This window comes from Abramis brama, assembly GCF_963993115.1.
Source record: "Abramis brama genome assembly, chromosome: 1".
NCBI lineage: Eukaryota > Metazoa > Chordata > Actinopteri > Cypriniformes > Leuciscidae > Abramis > Abramis brama.
In genome coordinates this window covers 41257698-41275053 of record NC_139963.1, presented here as the reverse complement: position 1 = coordinate 41275053, position 17356 = coordinate 41257698, and the positions used below count along the sequence as shown (strand labels likewise).

Genomic DNA, 17356 nt, shown 5'->3' with positions numbered 1-17356 from the left:
CTGATTCTGTATTTGACAACCCACATCACTACTCTTGCCTCTAAGCAGTTTGAATAATCACATGACATGAATAATGTAAGAAAAAGCTGCTTATTATAAAATTATGCTTTTTTTTATTTTTATTTTTTTTACGTTTACTGTTACCATAGTTGCTCATTGGATAAAAAATTGACACATGCACAGTCATCTCATGTCTTCAGGGGTTTTTATAACAAGAAAAATGACAATAGTGCACCTAGTTTTACAGGATCTAAAAGGTATTTTTTAAATAAATTTTTGTTTGTGAAAATAACGTTTTGCCACAAGAATAAGAAAGTTAAAAGTAGATTCTAATTATTCTAATTTGTTTTTTGTTTTTTTAAATACTACGACTATTATTAGCTTTAGAAACTCAAATCATTCCAGGAAAGTGATGAAACATTACAAGAAAAAAAAAAGAAAAAAAAAAGACAAATGTGTTTGTAGAGGTCAGGGTCTGTGATACACAAAACTTGTGTGCTATTCTGGATGACGCACAGACCCACAATGACGCTGATTGGTTGAAACAGGAGATGATTCAAAATAAATAAAAAGCTCTAAAAAAACTAAATTAATCTCAACCCATTAACATCTACATGTCAGTTATATGTCTTTTCTGTTTTTTTTAAATTATGTATTTTATTAATATCAGTGTCAGTGTCCAATCGCGAGACGGATTGACGTCACAGCGGGCGCTCGCGAGCAGCAGGACCAAACAAGCAACATCCCAGAGCGCGAGCCTTGCATCTCCGCCTCATAACGGTAAGCCAAATTAACATCAAATACTGTGCGACACACGCGACTGTTTTCAGCTTTATATACCGAGAGGAGCTGTTTCCAAGATAATACATTACTAAAACCATTTACACGCCGCATAGGTTTGTATTTTGAAGCGAATAAGCTGTGATAAAAACGTAAACAGGTGATCACAGAGAGTGATGCTCGAGCGCTCCGCCGACAAACCGACGCTTCGTGTTTCACGCACAACTGAATGCGGTATCGGTTTCGTGAACGTATAGGTTGAGAATGAAGATTGATGCTTCAGTTGCTGATGATTTTTGGATGTTTGATGTGAATCAATGGCGGAAGTGAAATGTAAATGTGTAACATGCAGAAGAATGGCCTATATCATCATTATGATTAAGTCTATCTATTTATCTATCTATCTACCTTAGATAAATAGATAGATAGGTTGATTGACAGATACATACATGCATATTGAATACAGTGGATTTTTCTAGTCTCTCAACAGTCAAACATTATTATTTGAGAGAATAAGACACACAGACTTAAGAAAGAATATCTCTCCTCGTCCCCCCTCCTGCTCTTTTCTCCTGCGGCAGAGATAGAAGATAAGATGGCCACCTCCTCCTCCAATCTGGAAGAAGATGAAAGTCTGAAAGGCTGTGAGGTTTTCGTGCAGAAACACAACATACAGCAGATCCTCAAAGAGTGCATCGTCAACCTGTGCATCGCCAAGCCCGAGCGGCCTATGAAGTTCCTGCGGGAACACTTCGAGAAGCTGGAGAAGGTGCGTTACTCTAATACTCTGTTTGCTCTGCTGGTGATGTGTTTGTATAAGTTGTGAATTTGCGTCGGAAAGGGTGATGGTTGGGGATCACAACGGATGTGGCTTCATTCCCATGGAGCTGGAGAAGCAGGAGCTGGAGAGTTATTGAGATCATCGCTGTCCCATTTGGCTCGGCACTTAACCTCAGGATGCTCCGGGGGGATGATCCTGTAATGAATGCACTGTGCATTGCTTTGGAAAAAATTCTGGCTCAATTCACTGTTAGTGTATTCATTGTTAATGAAAGCCTTCGTCTTCCCTCAAACATCCATGATCATTAACTGTCATTGTGTTAGCGTTCATAGTGAGGTTGATGTTCTTTATGTGTCTTATTTGTTGACAAGTGCACCACAATAGAAAGGATATTAATTAGAATTAATTGCAGGTTTTGGAATGAGAAATCGTTGGTTTCTATTAACGCTTCTTTGATCTGTTCCTGGAGTGTGTGAATTGAGTGGACAGCATACACTTAGGCACTTTATCAGGATCTGTGGAAAATCTATGAAGTTCATTTGCAGGTGTAAACATTGGATTTTGGATTTTGTAGAGCTTTTATAGTTTTACAGCAGCTACATCATTTCTTTGTATGTAGAATCTGCAGTGATTCTCAAAATGTTTGACTACAAGGCCTCTCATTGTTGGCAACAGTTTTCAAAACTGTAAGGATAAGAATAAAAACATTGTTTTAGCCTACTCATAATTTCTACCTGATTAAATATTTTAGAGCTTGGTATAACTACAAAATATATATAATCATTATATGCGCGTGGCATTTTAAGATTTGTATTTATACATACATATACATACATACATATATATATATATATATATATATATATATATATATATATATATATATATATATATATATATATATACATATATACATATATACAGTATTCAACATTTGAAGTGGATCAAAAAAGTTAATCAAAGTTGTCCTAAGACAAGAATGGGTATTGTTCAAAATTAATGTATAACTTTGATGAAAGGTTTTGATCCACTTCAATTGTTGACTGCTATATATATATATGACTTTTCCAGGTGTAGAAATCACACTTCTAAAATTAATTAAAATTAAATTATTTTAAGTCATCTTGAGGCCCTCTTATTTATTTATTTATACAAAAAAAAACATATTTTTGTTTTCTATTTGAATATGTTTTAAATGTAATTTATGTGATGCAAAGCTGTATTTTCAGCATCATTACTCCAGCATTCAGTGTCACATGATCTTTCAGAAATCATTATAATATGATGATTTGATGCTCAAGAAACACATCTGATTATTATCAATGTTGAAAAAGTCGTGCTGCTTAGTGTTTTCGTGGAATGGAAACTGTGCATTAATGCATTTATTTAAAATAGAAACATTAACATCATGAACATTTTTACCACCCGTTTTGGTCAATTGAATGCTTCCTTGCTGAAAAATTGTTAATTTCTTTATTTCACAAAGAAAAAAAAAAAGAGTATTGGCCCCAATAACAGTAGTGTAGTGTACTTACTTTAAGTAGATGTGGTAAGAGCTGGAATCATCAACATTCCCGTTCCCCCTCAATAGACAATTAGGAGGCATGCTGATGCTGTTTGATGTTGTTGCCCAATCTTAGATTACACGGATCTTATGAAAGTCACAGCAGTCATTCGTTTAGCTGGAGGTGCCAGTAACCGCATCCACACTCAGCAGCGACTGAACATCTTCTTTGATCATGTGCTCCAGGAACAACAGGCTTTTTCATACCCGCAGATGCTTGGGGCTTGGGCTTTTGTTAGGAATGGGCTTCTGCTGAGCTTCTGCTGGTTTAGGTAGAGCATCAAACAGCCGATGGGATTGTGTATTCATAAGACGTGATCAGATGGGCTGATATTGCACTCAGAACAAGAGAACGACTGTCCTTGTCTTCTCCTCATGACGCATGTTCAGCGATAGCTTGTGTTTTTGAGGTTATTTAGTGTCATCGTAGTTTTGAGCCGCTGGGTGAACGATGTTTACTGACCCACTTGCATTTTAGTCATAGATGAATTTCAATCACTCACTCACACTCTCTCTCTCTCTATCTGTCTGTCTGGCAGCTTCTGTTCATTTAGAAAGATGAAAATCCACGGGCTGCTAAAGGATATGCACTCCTGACCCTATGTGTGTGAATGAGTGTATGAAAACTGTGCCGGATTAAAATGGACATGTAGGGCACAAGTCAACATGTGGGCTAGCAAATGATAACATGGTTTCCTTTTTATTTTCTTTTTTTTATTTTAAATATCAATAGAAATTAATGTTTCTAGTGATACAAGATTCTTAGTGATAGGCTAGGCTGATATTTGTCCATCTTGAGATCGATTGAGCATCGACCAATAACGTGACCTCTTGCCCAGTTAACAAAAGTAGTATTTTGCTCATGTACCAGTTGAAGAATGCTGGAGTTTATTTGTCAATCATATAAATAATAAATAAAAATCACCCAAAAATTTTAATTCTGTTATCATTTACCCACCCTCGTGTTGTTCCAAACCCGTGAGACTTTCATACATCTTCGGAAGACAAAAGAAGATATTTTTTATGGCAGCATTTTCATTTTTGGGTGAACTATCCCTTTAATCCCAAACATATATCACCATTCAAAGTCTTTTTTTTTTTTTTTTTAAAGAAATTAATACTTTTATTCAGCAAGGATGCATTAAATTTATCAAATGTGACAGTAAATACAATTAGCCTATAATGTTAATGTTATAATGTTAAGATTTCACTTTCAAATAAATGCTGCACAGATTTCAGAGCACATTTGGACTCTTTATGTGTTATTTCATGGACAGGCCTGTTGATGGCTGTCTAAAGCTTTGGAGAGAGCTTGTGTGTGTGTTTTGTGTGTGGATTTGTGTGTGGCATGTGCCCAGCTGTTCCTTTGCATCTGCCTGCCTTCACTTTGGTATTTGTGTCTTGGGGATGTTTCAGAGGCAGATGTTTATGCCATTTTACAAACACTTTATCTTTTATATCCTGTAAAAGTTTTAATTGTAAAATTAACAGACTGATATCAGATATAGAGGCTAGAATACCAGAGTAGAGAGTGACTCAGGCAAGTAACCAACCACATAAAAATGCACTAAAACCATTCATATAATATTCACACACACTCTAAATATATTATACACACACCCACTTTATTAGGTACATCTTGCTAGTACTGGGTTGGACCTCGCTTTTGCCTTCAGAACTGCCTTAATTCTTCGTGGCATAGATTCAACAATGTGCTGGATACACTCCTTAGAGATTCTGGTCCATATTGACATGATAGGATCACACTGTTGCTGCAGGTTTGTTGGCTGCACATCCATGACGTAAATCTCCTGTTCCACCACATCCCAGAAGTGCTCTACTGGATTGCGATTTGGTGAATGTGGAGGCCAATTTAATATAGTGAACTCCTTGTATTGTTCAAAAAACCCAGTTTGACATGATTTGAGCTTTGTGATGTGGCGTGTTATCCTGCTGGAAGTGACCATCAGAAGATGATTCACTGTGGTCATAAAGGGATGGAGATGGTCAGCAGCAGTACTCAGGTAGGCTGTGGTGTTTAAGCAATGATTAGTTGGTACTAAAGGGTCCAAAGTGTGCCAAGAAAATATCCCCCACACCATTACACCAGCAGCAGCCTGAACTGTTGATGCAAAGCAGGACAGATCCATGCTTTCATGTTGTTTACGCCAAATTCTGACCCGACCATCTGAATGTCACAGCAGTCCAGGCTACATTTTTCCAGTCTTCTGTTGTCTAATTTTGGTGAGTCTGTTGTAGCCTCAGTGTCCTGTTATAATGCTAGGCACACACTACGAGATATTCCGGGCTATTTTGGACCGATTTCTCCCCTTCCGTAAGTCCCGATTATCTTGATGGTTCTACAGATTATCTCATCAGGTTTTCCTGTGGTGTGTGAGGTGTGTTAAGAGTGACTGAATCTGCTCGGAAGAACGTCGGAGCCGCCCAAATCTCCAATCATAAATCCTGTTGTGCGGAGGAACCCTGAGGACAAACTCGCGCACGCTCTGGAAAAGTGAATCATGTGAAATGAAACAATACTAGAGGTGTAACAATATATCGTGTCACAATATATCGCAATACAAAACTGCAACAATATGTATCGTGGATAGTGACAATATGTATTGTGTATAGTTCACCCAAAATAAAAAAATAGAAAAAATTCTAGTTTTCAGAGTTTTAGTGTCAGTACTACATTAACCCCCTATATATAATGTTGAATATAATGTATAATAATGCAATGGGGCAATATTTGTGGCTCCTGATAATGCCAGATGTTACCAGTAAAAAGTGGCCTACATTATTTTAAATGTACTGTATCTAGTCAGTGACAGTGCAAGCATATTTGTCTAAAATAATTCTGTATTTTCAGCTTCAGAATCATGACTATTTTTATTCTGGAGTCACCATTGTCCTCTGCATTGGGTTATCAGCACCAAGTCAAAACCGATTCAATTCCACCCCAATGTAAAATCAAATTTAGCATTTTAATCAACAGTACTTTTTTTGTTAACCTTTTACCATATGTCTTGGAGTATCGTAATAATATCGTATCGTGAGTTCAGTATCGTGATATGTATCGAATCGTGACATGAGGGTATCGTTACATCCCTAAACAATACCCAATCAGAAAGCGAGCTGATGGAAGACTCACCTCCAGCTCGCACTGTAACATGTAAAGACCGTCACCACGACTTCATCTAAACAATTTTCTTTTTTCCCCACTGCAAATTTTCTGTAAAAACGGTCCATACACTATAAGCGGCATTTCTCCTTGCAAGTTGTCCGCCATGTTTGTTTTCTTTAAAGTCACGTTTGATGCTAGAGATTTTGCGAGATTTCCCGTGTTCACAGGCAGGACTGTGTTTTTTGTGAGAGGAATCTAGTGTGTGTTGTGCTTTCCTGATCACATCGCTGTACTCCACACACTAGAAGAACAAATCGGTTAAATCTGTGATTTCTTATCATCATGTTTGTGGTCTCTCACATTTTGAAAATCTTATAAGATTTTAAAAAGTCTTTTAGTGTGGCCCCAGCTTTAGCCGACAGGAGTGGCACCCAGCGATCTTCTGCTTCAAGGTTCAACGTGTTTTCACACATCTTTCAGAGATGTTCTTTTGCAGACACGAGTGGTTATTTGAGTTACTGTTGCCTTTCTATCAGCTCAAACCAGTTTGGTCATTCTCCTCTGACCTCTGGCATCATCAAGGCATTTTCACCCACAGGGCCGCCGCTCACGGGCTATTTTCTCTTCTTCAGTTCAGACCATTCTCTGTAAACCCTAGAGATGGTTGTGCGTGGAAATCCTAGTAGATCAGCAGTTTCTGAAATACTCAGACCAGCCTGTCTGGCACCAACAACCTTTCTTTCCCATTCTGATGCTCAGTTTGAACTTCAGTCACACTCTTGACCATGTCTACATGCCTAAATGCATTGATCTGCTTCCATGTGATTGACTGATTAGATATTTGCATTAACGAGCAGTTGAACAGGTGTATAAAGAAGTGGCTTGTGAGTGTAGTTTTATGCAAAATATTTATTTTGTAAGAAATCAATATGTGGATTAATACTGATACTCTTGCGTGTGTGTTTGTATATATTGCATATACATATATACATATGTATATAAAAATATATATTATACATATGATTACAAATTCATCATATATAGTATGTTTACACAATACATTTTTATATATATATATATATATATATATTACATATGTCCACCGCATATGCAGTAATGTACCGTAAGACTGTGTGTAGACTCTCTGACTAGTTGTCTCATGGACACACACATCATTTGTGCTGTGGCATGCAGCTTCATTGTTCTTCCCTCTTTCATACGGGAATCTTTGACTGTCTCTCTCTCGCTCTGCCAGTGAAATCTCAGTGCTGTTGTGTCTGCTGTCTGTGCTCACAGTAGGTTTCAGTCTTTTAGATGCAGTTGATTTTATTATCTGTAATCGTGATTTTTTTTAATCATAGCTTTACCCTCTCTGCGTCTGCTGTTTTAACTTCGCACCGGTTTTTGCGTGTCCTGTGTAATGGGGATGAAAAATCCAGCCCTTCATTAGATGATTACAATCCTCTTGATGTTTTCAAATGGATGTCTAATCATATGTATCATTCACTTCCCCTCTCCACAGGAAGAATGCAAGCAGATCATGGCCCGCCAGAAGTCCAACTCGCAGTCGGACTCTCACGATGATGAAGTGTCTCCTCCTCCTCCAAACCCGGTGGTGAAGGCCAGGCGCCGGAGAGGTGGGGTCAGTGCTGAAGTCTACACAGAGGAGGATGCCGTCAGCTACGTCAGAAAGGTTAATACAAATTGCAGTTAAATTTGCATTATTTTCAAACACCCTGTTTTGGATTCTTCCCTTTAGGACTAAACCAGATTCAATACCACGTCTTCACATTAGATACTTTTTTTCATTATAGATGACAAAAATTGGCATTAACAATACATTTGACTTCTATAATGTGGTATTTCTGAGTGAAATGGAATATTCAGTTGGATAGAATACAGGATGGGACATGGATTTTATTTGATTAGATGGAATTGTTACTTTATGATATTATTGGTTGTTTTCCTTTTCTGTACCACCTTAATTATGTAAGCAGAAAACAAGTCGAAACGTGCTATGAATGTTTTTTTCTTTAGAATACATTCACTGAATTGTGCACAATAACACCAGGAACATTTGCGGTGAACGTAATTAAGCACCTGTGTTATTTATATACTATTATAGTATTTATTATTTTGAACTATTATTTTTATGCTTTTATTTTATATATTTCTATTTAGCTTTAATTTATTTTATTTTAAAACTTAGTATTATGTATTAACTTATTTATTTCAGTTATTTCCTAAGGCAAGTTTTTTTAAGTTGAATGTTTTCCTTTAATAATTATATATATATATATATATTATATATATTTTATTTCAGCTTTCAATGAACAAAATGAATTGTAATAGTTTTATTTGCTGATAATAAACTGATTTTGATTGTAAATTTTGATTTAGCACAAATGATAACTAAAGTGTTCATGATGATGACACATGATAAATCAAATTTGCCTTGATCTTTTGACATATAAGAGGTCTTTGTACCATTAAAACATCCTGCAAGTTTCATAGCTTAAAACGTTCTCCTCATTATAAACAAAGCATTTATTTAATCAAGCTCCAAAAATGGCTCGTTTTGATGTTGCGGAATCTGACATCACATGGCCAAATACATTTGCAAATGCCTCCAGAGCAAGACATTAACAAATAGTTATACATCATGACACTTGTGTGTGTCACGTCAAAAACAAATAGAAACCCATTATAATCACTGAGGCCGTCTACACTGGATACAGTATATAAATGCATGCTCAGTTTCTGACATAATCCTGGTGTCCAGGATAATTACCAAGGAACAAGTGGATGGTTCATTTTAATGACGTCCCGAATCGTGTCGGAGGATTATATGTTTGTTCGGAGCATTTTGTTTTGTAAACGAGTTTGCAAAGGAACTTTTGTTGAACGTGTATTATATCTGACAGCAGCTGCACAAACCGTAAGTTTTGAAATACCGTAAGTTAAACGATTTCATAATGTGTTGTCTGTAAATAATATGGATAATGTTTTTAAAACTTTTACTCGGATGCAATAGCAAGTGGGTTTTGATACTGTTTCCTATGCAGTGACATTAGCCGACTTTATTAACATTATGAGTAAACTTCAAAGAACACATTAAAATAAAAATGTCATGACTCCTTTAATTACCACAAACCCTAAGTACTAAACATCGGTACATAACACGTCCCGCATCATTTGTGCTCCAATATGAACGTGAATGAATCCTCAAATCATGCATTGTTGAGAAGAGGTGTACTATTAATTCTCTAAGCAGTCAGAGTTACAGTTTTGCCTTGTGTATGATAAAACGGGTGAAAAGGTGATCAGAATCTCGAGAGACTCGAGGTTGGGCTCACAGTTTCTGGTAAAAATACGCAAATGTAGTTAGATATTATTTTGCAGAAACTTCAAAATGCCAGGAAACCTACACTTAATCTAGTAACTCATTGTTTTCTTTGGTTATAGGTCATTCCAAAGGACTACAAGACAATGACTGCCCTGGCCAAAGCCATCTCTAAGAATGTGCTGTTTGCCCACCTAGATGACAATGAGAGAAGGTAAATGCTCGTCGTCTCAGGTAGTTTGTTGTCAGGTATTATGAGTCACACTATATTCCGTATCATGAAGTCTTTCTTATGAATCGGGTCATGTTGTTTCCAGCTGGTTTCTGGTTGTCAGCACTGGTCTTGTGTGCGTTTAGCTGGGTGAGGGTGTGAGTTGTGTCAGGGGGGCTTGTGAGTAGCCACTGTATTCGCTCTGTTGCTCTCGTCACCATGGCGACTTGCGTCGAAATAAAACGAGGCATTGTGTCTGACAGTGGTGGAAAGTGTGTTTTAATGTGGGTGTGGGGAAATTGTGTTGCGTGGATTGTTGGCCTTTGAGTCGGGGAGATGCCACAAACCCTAAACAACGAGAAGTAAAACGCCTCTCCCAGTCTACCAGGAATTTCGCTCAGGTTGCTCCGTCTTTGTGCACGGAATACAGTTTCACTGCTGAGGCGAATCCATTATGCATACAGATCCACCATGAAGGGAACAAACTCTCAGCTTTCTGCTTTTAAACCCTCTCTGAGAACACACGAAACTCCCCAAAACATCCAGCTCTCAGCTGGAAATTCACCACACTTATTATCAGGCTTTCTTGCCAGGAGCTGCAGATGCATGCTATCGTGTTTTAAGATTGATGGCTTTTATTTATTTTTTTGGCTGTTGTGAATATATTACAGTCACTATTTATCAGAATTATAGGCAAATTTAGTTGGAAAAGACTGATTATATTGTACATCATCTTAAGACTTTAAGGCCTATGTTGCAATTTTTCTTCGGAAAGCTCCAGAACGCACTTCATATTTCTGACTCAGATTTGTGGAGGACATTAACATTGTTTCCATGGTTACGGAATATTCGCTCCTGGCGACAGAATAACACAATGTCCAATTATCTGCATGTGTGTCTGTGATGCTGTCAAAGCAACATGCTTGACGTGGTCAAACCGAGGTGCAGCAGATTATGACTCTGCAGTATCTGGTAAATAACAGGAAAATTACATTATTTCAGGGTTATTTCATTTAAGTCTGACATGCTGCAGATGCACCGTGAACAGTCTGCAGTTCTCTATACGCTTACAGTGAAACACTTTAACTAGAACAAATAAAGACTTTAATTAGAAATAATAGAAGATTTTCAAGGTCAGTTTGATTTTTTTTCTTTTATGAAAGTATCACTTTCACCCTTATTATGCTATTTTAAAGGTTCCTGATTTTGTTTTTGAGGTCTTCTACAATACATTTCCATGCATCAAAGGTCAAAAAACACTTTTCACATAATATACATTGCACATCACTTAATTTCTCATTGCACTCATTTCTCAAAAACTCTGAAAGCGGTTTGTTCGAAAATTCAATCTCTAAACTCCTCCTTTCCCTTCCTTTAGGAGTCAATAACACTTTGCTCTTTGAAACTTTGCAGACCTTTTACATTCACAAACCGCTAAATTACACACTGCATGACCGGTTATATCTGAAAAACATAATTGGAGCACTTTAAAGTGATCACATGTGACAGTAAAGACTAAAGAAACCAGATTTTGTTTCTTCGTATTTATCACAAACATATAAAGCAGCACTGTTTTCAACATTGATAATCAGAAATGTTTCTTGAGCATCAAATCATCATATTAGAATGATTTCTGAAAGATCATGTGACACTGAAGACTGGAGGAATGATGCTGAAAATTCAGCTTTGATCACAGGGATACATAACATTTTTAGTTGTTTGAAATTTTAATAATATTTCACAATATTACAATATCACAAATAAATGCAGCCCGGGTGAGCATAAGAGTCTTCTTTCAAAAATGTTTTTTTTTTTTTAATTTATGCATTTTACCTATCTTGACCAATAGCCATTAGGCTACTACAATCCCAAATGTGTGCACTGTGCAGTAAACTCAAAAGGCAACAGCATTACACCAGCTAAAGTGGTGCCCTAGGTTCATATGCTTTGCAAATGTAAGCATCATTGTCACCACTGGCACAGATTTGCCTGTTCGCTCTTGCAGGCGTTCACACATATGGCCATATATAGTAGAACATGCCATACACTGTTTACATTATTACACTGCAGTCAGTAAGAGCGTCTTGTTATGATCACTGGATGTGTCACTACCACTGGAGTTAAACATTACAGCTAGATGGCAGATATTGTAAGGGAGTATCTGGCATGTGGCATAGCCCACCCTAGGGCCCACCCTACAGGTTATTTGTTGTCTAGTGTGGTTTTGTTGCCATGGCAAATAAAAGCAGTTACCTCATGGTGGCATGGGAATAGACCAGTGGCAAATTTAATGCAGGAAGAAATCTGTTGCTGAACTTGACCTTGGGAGTCGGGTCAGAATGAAATACAAATAAGTAGTTAATAGAAGCTTGCTGGTTTTGTAAGCTTGTCATATATTTTATGATGTCAGTGAAGAGAAAATTGTGTTGAGGAGCTTAGAAATTCTACAACCACTGTAGCATTTACCATTCTGTAAATGTGTTTCTTTCATGTTTTCTTATCGGATAAAACATTTGACAAATGACAAAGCGCTGTGCTTCACTCTGAAACCTGCAGCGCATTTACTTATTTAATTGAATCGCAGCCCTTACGATCTCACACTAGCACTATGCTACATTATGATTTTAAATGGCTTTAATATATCGTGCAGTCTTATAATGCAGTCTTATAATGTGGTCTAATAATGCGGTTCATGGATTCTTGTCGGTGGAATGCGCCACTTCCAGTATTTTGCCGGTTAATCGACACGGCTAAATTGCAATCGAGTTGCACTGCTGCAAGAATTTGGGTGTAAATGTTAAAAAATATAATATTACAATGCAAAAAAACTATATTTTTCTAAAATGGGATTCATTTTCTTTGTGCAAACTTTTTTTTGTCATTTGATTTTGGGGTGAAATAGGGAATATGAAATATATGAACCCTCAGTCAGAACCTACTCTTCATTGCTTGATTTGAACACCATCCTGTCTATGGCCCCAACTCTCTCTCTGTCTCTCTGTCTCTCGCCTCAGGGGCCCTGCAGCATCTCAAACAACAGAGCATTGTGTTCTAATTAAAAAAAGCACAATACCAGTAATCAGCAGTAACGAGTGCTTGAGCTGCAATGAACCACTGAACTGAGTAGCTACTGTATATACAGAGAGATTGTCCATCTATTTTTAAATTCCTTTAGAACAGAAGTTGTGTTGTGTTTTGCATGCACACATTTCTGCACGTACTGTACATGAAATAAATCAGTGCATGTACGTCATACTTGCAAGAATTAGACAGATAAGCCTATGGAGATTAGCATGGCCTCTTATTGTTTGCTGTATAAATAATGTTTTCTTTTGTATAACATCATTATAGCGCCAAACTACGGGTAACATAATGCGGCTAAATAAAATAAAAGCATGGTTAGTTTGATTTTAAACTGTTTTGATGGAGGATAAATATCTGCTGATAAGCTTTATCGTGTCCAAACACATCTGTTCAGCTCCCTTTTATAATGTTAACCTGCTCTTAGCATAATGGCTATCTGGTTTCCTGCTCATATCTGATATAAACTTCACACTGTGATTGTGGGGAACAGCTGTTTCACGCACCTGCAGACCAGACAGTACTATTAAAAATGACCTTTAAAGTAGACAGTCACGCTTTTGTAATGCTAGCTAGTGTGGCTATTGAGTTTCTAACGCGGTCCAAGTCGAAAAAGAAAGGTGGGTTAGGTAGAATTTTGTCAAAAAACTGTTGTTGTTTTTTATTTAGCCAAAAATGTACTTTAAAAAACTGATGGAATTGTTAAAAAAAAAAATGTCGGGCCGAACGGTTTTAAGAATGGTAAGAAATGGTTCCAGTAATATATCCATTTAGGCTTGGTTCAGCACGGCGTGATTTAGCTCTTTAGCTGGCCAAGTGCACTATTTGAGCGAAGTAAGCACAAGTTAATAATAAAATTAAAAGAAATGGCTGATCATCCTCCATAACACGCTCGCTATTTAGATCTCATACCGTCTGTAAACTCTTGCACTACCAAGGCAACAACTGACACATTTCTATTACATTCAGAAGAGCTCCGTTATCAGGCTCACAGAGGAAAATTAAACTATATCCGTGTTCACTGGGCCGGATCGGCACGGAATGGAACGGTTAAGCAAAGAGAACCGTTTGGGCTGACGGTGGAAAAGCGGCTAAGCTGTCTCTATCCACACTGAGTGAAGTGCGAGTAATTTGTTAACGTTCTTCACTGGATGGATGGATCTGTCTCTAGAGAATCTCAAGTCTGTCAGCACATGTGCACGTTAGCAAGATAGACCACTTTAGTGATGTGGAACATTCTTGCTTGCTTTCTGTATATAATTTATTGCTAGTTTGAATAAAAAAAAATGTAATGCTACCAAACCAATGTGATTTTTTTTTTTCAAATTCGTAAAAAGCAATAAACTAATTCATAAACGTTCTTAAAGGGTCCCCCAATGGTTAAAATCCAGTTTTTAATGTTTTTTTTATATGTCTATGTGGTGTTTTTAATATGCTTTAAGACAAACCATGTGTAAATTCATAAGTCGACACCATTGCTTAGTATTTTCTACCTAAAACTGCAGTGAACCAAAGACAGTCTCAAAAACACGGTTTGAAATCGCTGGTGTTTCTGACGTCACAAACTACCTTGTAACCAATCACATCAATGTGCGGACGGGCTTTAGCATATCATTAACTATGCCGTGAAGCAAGGGAGTCTCAAGAGAATATATTTTTATATAATATAACACATCATTTGCTGTTTGATAACGTAGTCAAGCCAAAGAATAATCATATTAATTGATGTTATGTGTCCAACGTTGTTATCGATAGATAGATAAAACGCATTACCATTCTGATACATTGACTTGTAGATGAGCCTGTATGAGTGAGTGGAGGCAGGGCTCATTTGCATATTCATGAGCCACGTGTGCTAAAGGAAGTGAGGGTGTAGAGTTACATTCAAGCTATATAAAGTCATGAATATTTTTTTCCACAGGAAATAAAACATTTAAATATGCCATTTTGGTGATCAAAGATGAGTTTTAAGGAATACAATTATTGACTATGGGAGACTTTAAGCTTGTTTTGTCTGTTTAGCCAGTATATGACGTGCCATTTCAGCCCTGCATAAAAACGTTTAAGTTTTAAAGTATTCAATTAATTGACATTATTAATCATTATTACAATATCAAGCAATAATCGGCAACAATGATTGTTGTCATAATATTGCAGCCCTACACTATAATTGTGACACTATGTGGCTGTAATGAGCGCACAAAGATGTAAAGTTCAAAATAGACAGGAAACACGCAGGAGAACAGAATAACATAACCACATAATACTAAGACGACACAGAACATTGAACTAAGAAAGCTAAGCGTATAAATACACAGATTACAAGGTAACTAAATGAACAGCAGGTGAACGTAATCCAATCAGAAACCATATAAACTAACTAGCAAACAGAACTCAGGAAAAGCAGCACAGGGAACAGAATAAAAGCAAAACCAAAACAGATTGAAACCGTTACAATAATGAATTGCTTTATTTTTTATTTAATAATTTAAATACTTTATGTAGGCTATTTACCTTGCCCTCTACTGCTGATTGGCTCACTCTCTCTCCTCCCCCATCATGAGTGGACACGCCCCCTACTGCTGATTGGCTCACTCTCTCTCCTCCCCCATCATGAGTGGACACGCCCCCTACTGCTGATTGGCTCACTCTCCTCCCCCATCATGAGTGGACACACCCCCTACTGCTGATTGGCTCACTCTCCTCCCCCATCATGAGTGGACACATCCCCTACTGCTGATTGGCTCACTCTCCTCCCCCATCATGAGTGGACACGCCCCTACTGCTGATTGGCTCACTCTCCTCCCCCATCATGAGTGGACACGCCCTCTACTGCTGATTGGCTCACTCTCTCTCCTCCCCCATCATGAGTGGACACGCCCCCTACTGCTGATTGGCTCACTCTCCTCCCCCATCATGAGTGGACACGCCCCCTACTGCTGATTGGCTCACTCTCTCTCCTCCCCCATCATGAGTGGACACGCCCCCTACTGCTGATTGGCTCACTCTCTCTCCTCCCCCATCATGAGCGGACACGCCCCCTACTGCTGATTGGCTCACTCTCTCTCCTCCCCCATCATGAGTGGACACGTCCCCTACTGCTGATTGGCTCACTCTCTCTCCTCCCCCATCATGAGCGGACACGCCCCCTACTGCTGATTGGCTCACTCTCTCTCCTCCCCCATCATGAGCGGACACGCCCCCTACTGCTGATTGGCACTTAGAAAGCACAATTTAAGGTATTTTGTCCGTAGCTAAAATGTACGGTAAGAGTAAACACCAAAGTTAAACAAGCACCACTAATAATATGTTGCTCATTAAATTTGGCTGGGAATCGTTTGAACACTTGGATCTATATTTCTTCAGCACCTTTTAAAAGAGATGCAGTTATTATATTTTTAGTTCATGTGGCCTTGTCTGTACTTGTGCTGATTCTAATAATTGCATGTTGTAACGGCAATAAATTACCAAATGATAACTAAAGGTTTCCATTATATATGACCAAAGATTTTTCCTCTCCGTGGTAGAATTATAGGGATTACTTTGATTTATCTAGCTTTAGCCTTCAAATCGCTGCATAAAACTGCATGCTGCAACCTGCCTGAGCACATGGATGGTGTTGGATCTTCAATGAAATTCTTGCGTTAGTCGACACTCAACCATGAGCGCAGTCACTCTGCAGCGCAGACGGACAGTCTGAAGCACAAATGCACAGGTCAGAATGTGACACTGTGAAAGTAAGTGGGCTGATTCACTTCCTTGCTGCATGAATGGAAATTACAGTACTGTTCAAAAGTTTGGGCTCAGTATTATTTTTCGAAAGAAATTGATACATTTATTCAGCAAAAAGTAATGATGCTGAAAATTCAGCTTTGATCGCAGAAATAAATTGCAATATAATAAATATTCAAAGTGGAAAACTGTTATTATAAACAGTTATTATATACCTATTAGTGAAAACTGTTAAATGCTGTTTCCTCCGCACACAGATTTAGTTAATCCAGTGCTAGTTTCTCTAATGTGTGTGTGTGTGTGTCCTTGCGTTCACATAAAGTAGAGCATGCAGCTGGGGTAATCCACCAATTAAGCGGCGAGTAATGACCCTTTTGGCCTTTGACCCTTGACCCTTGACCCAGCAGCCTCTGCCCTTTGCTCTCATATCCCAGTGCTGATGGACAGTGAACATCTTTGGAAACAACAAAGTGCATCAGATCATTAATGAACTTCTCAGCGAAGCACCTTGGCATTAAACGGTAATTTCTGAATCTGATCTCTTCTGTCACAGCATATGAACATTACAAGCAAAAACCGTAGTGAGACGTCCTGATCATCAACCGTTTGGTTTTAAGTGTTTTTTAAATAGCACGGCTCATGGACTATCTGATAGGCCACACACGCAGCAGATGTCTTTTAAGGCGAGTTTATTTTGACCCAGTCTGTTTTAGGCAAAGGAAATGGGGTGCTGAGGA

The 17356-nt window shown here is 38.0% G+C and overlaps 1 protein-coding gene across 2 annotated transcripts in view; it reads left to right on the top strand.

Annotated features, from left to right (window-relative positions):
* The window catches only part of prkar1b (protein kinase, cAMP-dependent, regulatory, type I, beta), a 54970-nt gene that overhangs the window by 209 nt on the left and 37405 nt on the right, over positions 1–17356 (top strand). The window contains exons 2-5 of one of the 2 annotated variants that reach the window (XM_084119154.1): positions 671–780; positions 1368–1549; positions 7775–7945; positions 9718–9809. In XM_084119154.1, the coding sequence (XP_083975280.1) occupies positions 671–780; positions 1368–1549; positions 7775–7945; positions 9718–9809 (555 nt within the window). Of the gene's footprint in view, positions 1–670; positions 781–1361; positions 1550–7774; positions 7946–9717; positions 9810–17356 lie in introns of both variants that reach the window. The other variant, XM_084119153.1, reaches the window with a different exon arrangement.